This window comes from Myotis nattereri (assembly GCF_964212035.1).
Source record: "Myotis nattereri genome assembly, chromosome: 3".
NCBI lineage: Eukaryota > Metazoa > Chordata > Mammalia > Chiroptera > Vespertilionidae > Myotis > Myotis nattereri.
In genome coordinates, this window is record NC_138077.1 from 42320371 (window position 1) to 42328034 (window position 7664).

Below are 7664 nucleotides of genomic sequence, written 5' to 3' on the forward strand. Positions count from 1 at the left end.
TCACAGTTCAATTCCCAGTCCGGGCACATGCCCAGTAGGGGGCATGCAGGAGGCAGCCGATCAATGATGCTCATCATTAATGTAACTCTCCCTCCCTCGCTCTGAAATCAATACAAATATATATCTTTAAAATAACATTAAATTAGAATTTTTTTAAAAAGCTCCCAGTCATGGCTGTGTAGCTCACTTGGTTAGAGCATCATCCCAATACGCCAAGGCTGTAGGTTCGATCCCTAGTCAGGGCACATACAAGAAATAGCCAGTGCATGCATGAATGTGGTAGAACAGCAAAGCAATATTTCTCCCTCCCTCTCTCTAAAATCAGTAAATAAAATTTGAAAATTACAAAAGAAAGAAGAGCTCTTAATTCTTAGCCAGCGTGGATGGTAGTTCCCTTCTAGTTATCAGTACGTTAAGGGAGAAGCTGGAATTAGTAAGAAAATGTGGGCTCAGACACCTTCCACAAGGTAAATGGCATTCATTCATTCAATACTTCAAGCATCCCGAGAAATTCTTTGTTAAAAATGTAAGGGTCACCCAAGCGGGTTTGGCTCAATGGATAGAGCATCGGCCTGCGGACGAAATTGAACCTGCGGAGTCCCAGGTTCAATTCCAGTCAAGAGCACATGCCTGGGTTGTGGGCTCAATCCTCAGTAGGAGGTATGCAGGAGGAAGCCAATCAATGTTCTCTCTCATCGTTGATGTTTCTATCTCTCCCTCTCCAGTCCTCTCTGAAATCAATAAAAAACAGAAAAAAAGAAAAATAAAAACACCAGGGTGATCTTGGCCATAAAGAAGCTATGTCTTTAAAATTGAAACCCTGTGATTGATCTGTGTGTTTTTTTGGCAACTTCTTGCTGGTAATTATGGATCACATGCAGGTGATAACCTAAGGTTTCTTCTACAGCTTGAACATGTGGGACCATTTGTAGGAACAGCCAAGAACGTTACCTTGGTTACCGCAGGCTGTACGTTACCATGCAGCCAGGAAAACAGGCATGACTGGCTCTTTCAGGGACCTGCTGTCCACATGCCTCAGCGCCCCTGGGCCAGTTCAGTTCACAACAGAATTCATCCTCGAGTTCTTCCGGTTTAAAAATAAGGGCGGCCCTAATGGGCAATTGAAAGATCAGGAGACTTCGCACGCTTCCCGAGGATGGCTGAGGTCCAGAGTTGGGCTGAGTGGTGCCATGTCCTTCTGTGCCAGGCCTGCAGCCCGGTGGCAGCTGGGGGGAGTGCACCCCAGGGTGAGAAGGCAGGAGCCGTCCCCCTCTGACAGCAGGGGACTGTCGGTCCCAGATCTCACCCGTTTCCAGCCCGCTGGCTCTCTCCTCGGTGGGAGTCACACGTTGAGGATCCGGGGAGCCGGAGCCTGGAAGATGGCTGAGGCGTTAGGAGTGAACGTCTTCCTCACCTCAGGGACCTGAAACACGAGTCGTGGCACAGATCAGTGGGCCTCTCCCTCCACTTCCCCTCCCTCGGCTCCGGAAACAGTTCCTCCTCTGGGCCCCGCTTTGTCCTCTGCGAGTTGAAGGGTCTTCGGGGGAACCTCCAGTGGCAGGGTCACTGCACAGTCGGTCAGATAGGGCACATGACCCTCCATCCTGCTCCCTGAAGCCGCCTCTGGGTGGAATCGGGAGCCGAACAGTCCCCACCTCCCATCTCCACGCGAACCTGTCGCTACTGCTTGGCCGTCAAAGGTAAGACGGGCTTCGGCGGGAAAGACACCTGCTCACCAGAGAAGCCAGCACTGGGGACACCACCTGGCCAGTGCAAAGGACCTGGGGTTTCTGTTTAGACACTGCTGCCCCAGCCATAATGCCATTTACACCCTGCAGTCCGACCCCTAGTCCCTAACCTGGGGGGAGAAGGGGGGGTGGGGAAGGAGAAAGGCCTGTCCCACAGGCCCTGCAGCACCAGCGCAGGCTGACCTGGAATCCGGCCCCAGGGCCGCCGGCCCATCCCGAGCTGTGGGCTGTGATCACCGTGGTCGGTTTCGCCTTTGTGGATCTTGCCGGCTTGACTCCAGTCCAGGCCTGGAATTCCTGCCTGGGACAGAGACCAGGGTCACAACCTCACAGCCGCCTCCCCCTGCTCCTGCAGGGCCACTGCCCTGGCCCGCGCTTCGTGGAGAACCCCCGGCCACGCCCGCTGCGGCCACGCCCGCTGCGGCCACGCCCGCTGCGGCCACGCCCGCTGCGGCCACGCCCGCTGCGGCCACGCCCGCTGCGGCCACGCCCGCTGCGGCCACGCCCACTGCTGAAACGCTGCTTGGGCTCCGGGGGCTCCTCCCTCACAAAAACTAGTTGTAGTTGCAAGGGATGTGTGCTGCCCGGGCACAGCCGCGTCCTGGAGGAAGCACACCTAGCTGTGCTGCTCACTTCTGAGTCTCCACCTGCTCCGTGAAGTTGGCCCACCTGACCCCCCAAGGAAGTAGCAGCAGAAACTTAACGCCCACGTTGCAGATGAGCAGCTGGCTTGGCTGCGCGGAGAGTTAGGAAAGAACTGTTGGCACTGCGTCTTATTCGTCCCAAACTGCAAACACCTGGTGTGTGCTGGGCCTAGGAGACGGCCAAGCCCCAGCCCTTCCCTCCAGTGCTCCCTGCATTGCCTCTGGGACGCCTCGGGGGCCCCAGCGGCCCAGAGCCAGGGAAGGTGCCCACTTGCAGCACAGGTCACTGAGGACCCGTGCCCAGGGGAGGTGCCGGCCTGGAGAGTGCCCAGCTCAGCAAAGTCCTCCGCCCCTGGTTGCGAGTGAGAAGGAAAATAAGGCTCAATGTTGCTTCTAGTTTTTAACCATTTGTCTTAACTCGTGCAAAAGAGAATAATCATAGTGACCATCGCAAACCCTACAAGATGGTCTGGCTCTTTTGCAAGGCTCTGCACTCAAGCATGGGTGCAGGGAGGGGAGGCGGCATGCAGCAGGGAAAGCCAGCTCCCTGGGGGGAGGTGGCAAGTGATGGGCTGCCACCGCCTCCCTCCATGTCCTTGGAGTAGCATTCTTTAGATGAAGACGTAATTCCTCTGAGCAGAAAAGGCCTATTTTAATTACATCAACCCTACTAGCCGGCGAGCTCAGGAAGGCAGAGACCTGCCGTGTCCACAGGAGCACCTGGCCCGCGGAGGCTCTATTTGGTGGAAAGTGTCCAGCTGGCTGGGCAGCACCACGTGTGGGCTGGATCCACTCCTGTTTCATCCCACCCACAGCCCTGGCCTGGTTTCAGGCCCTGCAGTCAACAAAGCTGCCTTTTCTTGGCAGCGGTGCAGCTGGGCCGCGTGTGCAGGGAGCAGCCGGGTCTGTCCGGGATCAGCACTCGGATGCCAGGAGGCGAGCGGGCCAGGGCCCTATCGGGTCAGTTTTGCCTCTGAAGCCGCAGGGTTCCCGAGACCGGCTGCCTGAGCCATCTGCTGCTCTGTTTCTCCTGGGGGAGCAGGTCCTCCCCTGGGCAAGCCCGTCTGTCTCCAAACTGAGCTGGGCCTAGGGCAGCGATGGCGAACCTTTTGAGCTCGGCGTGTTAGCATTTTGAAAAACCCTAACTTAACTCTGGTGCCGTGTCACATATAGAAATTTTTTGATATTTGCAACCATAGTAAAACAAAGACTTATATTTTTGATATTTATTTTATATATTTAAATGCCATTTAACAAAAATCAACCAAAAAAATGAGTTCGCGTGTCACCTCTGACGTGTGTCATAGGTTCGCCATCACTGCCCTAGGGAATAGCTTGTGGGGTACACATTTGGTCTCTGAGGTGAGACACACTGTGCCACTGCCTGCTCCTTGGGCCTGTGCCAGCTGCTCGACAAGACGGAGCTGATTGCAGAGGTTCCTGTGAGGCCTTGGGGAGAGAACCGGAGGAAGTCCTGAGCCTGGTGCCCAGTACGTGCTACGCAGAGTGGCAGCTAGTGCCTGACGTGTCACTGGAGCGGGGAGGACCCAGCAGGACGTTCAGACCTGCCATCTGCTCACCACGGAGGAGGGACTGCTTCTAAAGCCCAGCCTCCAAACACCCAGCGAGGAGGAGCCAGTACCACACGAGGCAGCTGCTCCCTGCCCGTCACTTCTGACTCTTGGAAAGTGCTCCTTGCCCTGAGCCGAGGCTGCTCCCTGCCATCACCCCATCCTGCTGCTGGCCCCCAGAACATCAGCCGCGTGAAGGCGCTGCACACCCAGGACCGCTGCCCTCCCAGACCTCCTCCTGGCTCAGGGCCCCGGAGTGCAGCAGTCAGGACCCGCCACCTCCTTCCCTGCCCCGACTCCCACACACTGAGAACAGGAGTCCATGAACACAGACCACCCGCTAACAATCACTCCCCATCAAGCTCTTAAAAACTGCAGGCCCCGTGAAGGCGTGCTACATGTCTTGATAATGGTGGTGGTGCCCAGGCTTCTACCAGTCATCCATTTACAGTGGATGTATTTCACTGTACGGAAATTATACCTCAGTTGATTCGAGCCCCAGCTGGTTTGGCTCAGTAGACAGAGCATTGGCCTGCGGACGGACCGAAAGGTCCCGGGTTTGATTCCAGTCAAGGGCAGTACCTTGGTTGTTGGCTCCTCCCCGGCCTAGGCCCTGGTCAGGGCTCGTGCAGGAGGCAACCAATTAATAGGTTTCTCTCACATCGCTATTTCTTTCCCTCTCTCTTCCACTCTCTTTAAAAATAATAAATGAAAAAATATCCTCGGGTGAGGATTAAAGAAAAAAAAAATACAGTTGATTCGAAAATAAAACTGAGGTGGAAAGTTTATACCTCTTTGCTCCTTTAATACCACAAGTAGGAATTTATACTAAAGAAATTATTATAGGAACAAAGATTTAGCTATAAGGACGCTTATAATAGAAGTGTTTTTTCCCCTCTAACATTTTTAAAAAATATATTTTATTGATTTTAGAGAGGAAGGGAGAGGGACAGAAACATCAATGATGAGAGAGAATCATTGATTGGCTGCCTCCTGCACACCCCCCACTGGGGATCGAGCCCACAACCCAGGCATGTGCCCTTGGCCGGAATGGAACCTGGGACCCTTCAGTCCACAGGCTGACGCTCTATCCACTGAGCCAAACCAGCCAGGGCTTCCCTCTAAAATTTTATTTATTTTTGGTTACTCCTCACCCGAGGATATTTTTTCCATTGATTTTTTTACAGAGAGTGGGAGGGAGAGAGGAAGGTGGGGGGGCGTCAGAACATCCCTGTGAGAGACACATGGATTGGCTGCATCCCCCACGCCCGACTGAGGTCGAGGATCAAATCTGCAACGGAGGCATGTGCCCTAGACCTGGAATCGAACCCTCGGTCTTTCGGTGCGCCGCCGGCCAACCGGTCAAGGCAAAATATTATTTGCTTTAAAAAGGTAACACCTGGGCGCTTTTTCTTTTTAAAGCAACAGTGTGAGACAGAGTATCGTGCAAAGTCGGTCTCCTTCCTCGCTAGCATGATCCACCCTCTCCCCCCTGCCCCCCCCCCCCCCCCCCCGCACAGGTTACCACCCATCAGCGATCTCCTTGCTTGTATGTGTACATCAACACCCCTTTTGAAAACGGAGTAGCAGGCATGCTGTTTGCATCTTGCTGGTTTGACCTGGGCCTGTTGAGGAGCTTCTGTTATCAGTACCTTCTCGGCTCCCAGTGGCCCATCCTTTGGCGGAGCTGCAACTAACCAGACCCTCCGCGGGACAGCGGGTTGTTTCCACCTTCGGCTGTACAATGTGCAACGGACCTTGTATTCCTTAGCTCCACCCCCATAGGGCGATTCCTGGGAGCGAAGTAACTGCTCAAAGGGGCAGTGTTTTTAACAGCCCAGCCGCTTGGGCTTCACCCCCAATCCCCCAGAGCGCACGGGCCGGAGGGAGCTGAGGCAGTCCGCCTGCGCGCACCCCTCCTGAGGCCGGGCCCACCTGGTGGGGGTTAAAGGGAAGCAGATTTACCTCCAAGGCAGGCTTTCTGACGGCGCAGCCCGAGATGGGTGCGGGGCTGGAGGTGAGGTAGTGAGCTCTCCGTCGGCGGAGGTATTGGCTCATTCACTCTGAGGCGGGTCGGGGAGCAGCGAAGAGACCCCTGCCGCGCCCAGGGGCCAAAGGGAATGATCTTCGAGGCCGCCCGCCGCTCTCGAAGTCGTGTGGGATGGGGGTTCCAGGCGCCCCCTCGCCCCCACCCACCCGTGTCCTCCGGGCTCCCAGCCTCGGTTTCCTGCGCCCACCGGGTCTGGACGCGATGCGCTCCCCGGCCCCAGCCCCAGCCCCATACCTGTACGACGAGGTCGCTGCTGCAGCCGCGTCCGCATCGCCGATGGGGAGCACGTAGATCCCCCGGCCAGGGGGCGCGGGAGAGGTGCCCCTCCGGCCGCCTGCCCCCGGCCTGCGCCCCTGCGTCGCATCTCTGGGCCTCGCGGGCGCGGGCCACGCGCAGAAGTCCCGCTGGTACTGAGTGAGCGGCACGTCCCGGCCGGGGTCCCGGGCGCCTGCGGGGGACGCGCCCGTGCGCGAGGCGGCGCCGCCCGGGCCCGGCTCCTCGCTCCCAACGTCCGAGTAGTTGTGCAGGGTCAGCGGCACCGCCACGTCCGAGCGGTCCAGCTGGTTCCAGCGCCGCGCCAGGCAGCAGAGGCGGCTGATGCAGGGCCACGCCATGCCGCCCCGCGCCCGCCCGGCGCCCGGCTCCCCGCGCTCGGGCAGCGCCGCCCCCGCCCGGCGTCCCCGCCCCTGCGGCCCTCCCCGCGCCGCCGCAGCGCCGCAGCTTGGCCGGGGGTGGCCGTAGGCGAGTGGGGAGGACCGGGGAGGTGCGGCTGGGACCCGGTGTGCACAGCTGGAGCGGAGCGAGCCAGGGAAGAGCGCGCGGCCGGAAGGGCGCCGAAGCGGAGATCAGGGGGTGGACGAAGCTGCCTGGAGGCATTGACAAAGGTCCAACTTTTAGAATGTTCCCTAATTTAGTCCAAGTTCCCTAAAGGTTACCGTATAAATCAGGCCTGGCTTTGTGGATCGCCCTCAGCCAGCGCCCGGGGCAGCCGCCTCAGCGCGGGTTTGTCTTGGGACCGCGTGGCCGTGGCGAGGCTGCCGCATTCGGGCCGGGCTGCACCCCAGGGACTCGCAGTCACGCAGGCGAGGCGCAGCGATGGGAGGGACACAGGGAAAACTTGGGGCCATGCTTCCCAGAGAAAACGCATCTATCAGCTGTGAGGCACCAGCATTTGCCATAACAATGCTCAGTGTGTGACAACCAACCCACTTTTCACTGGGAATTGGCATTAGCCCTCAGCGGACCTTTCCCACGTTCTAATTTGAAAGCATGGTGGAAGGCTTTTAGTTTATAAAACTGCCACATCTTTGGCCACTATGCTACAAACATAGTGGAAGATCTAGTAACGTGGACAGACAGCCACAACGTGTGGTCAGAAGCTAACCCTGGAATGATGACTGTAAATGATCATTATAATCACTATAAATTCCCTTCCCTCCTGGGCCTATATTCGTCTTATTGCAAAGCTAAATTTGGGTAATCCTCCAGGCTAATGGTCAGTCTACTGCATGCAAGCATCAGAAACAAGCCCCTGGCCACAACCACAGGTTTCCTGAATATATTTTTAAATATATTTTTATTTATTTCAGAGAGGAAAGAGAAAGAGATAGAAACATCAATTTTGAGAGTGAATGAATCATTGATTGGCTGC

General features: G+C 56.7%; 1 protein-coding gene across 1 annotated transcript; it reads right to left on the minus strand.

The window, feature by feature from the left end:
* Positions 1-1342: 1342 nt before the first annotated feature.
* On the minus strand, positions 1343-6627 carry MAP6D1 (MAP6 domain containing 1; the record flags this gene model as incomplete). The annotated part of the gene is made up of 3 exons (XM_081086389.1): positions 1343-1423; positions 1932-2049; positions 6248-6627. 3 exons carry the CDS (start codon positions 6625-6627, stop codon positions 1343-1345), a joined length of 579 nt encoding a protein of 192 aa, XP_080942515.1.
* Positions 6628-7664: the final 1037 nt, after the last annotated feature.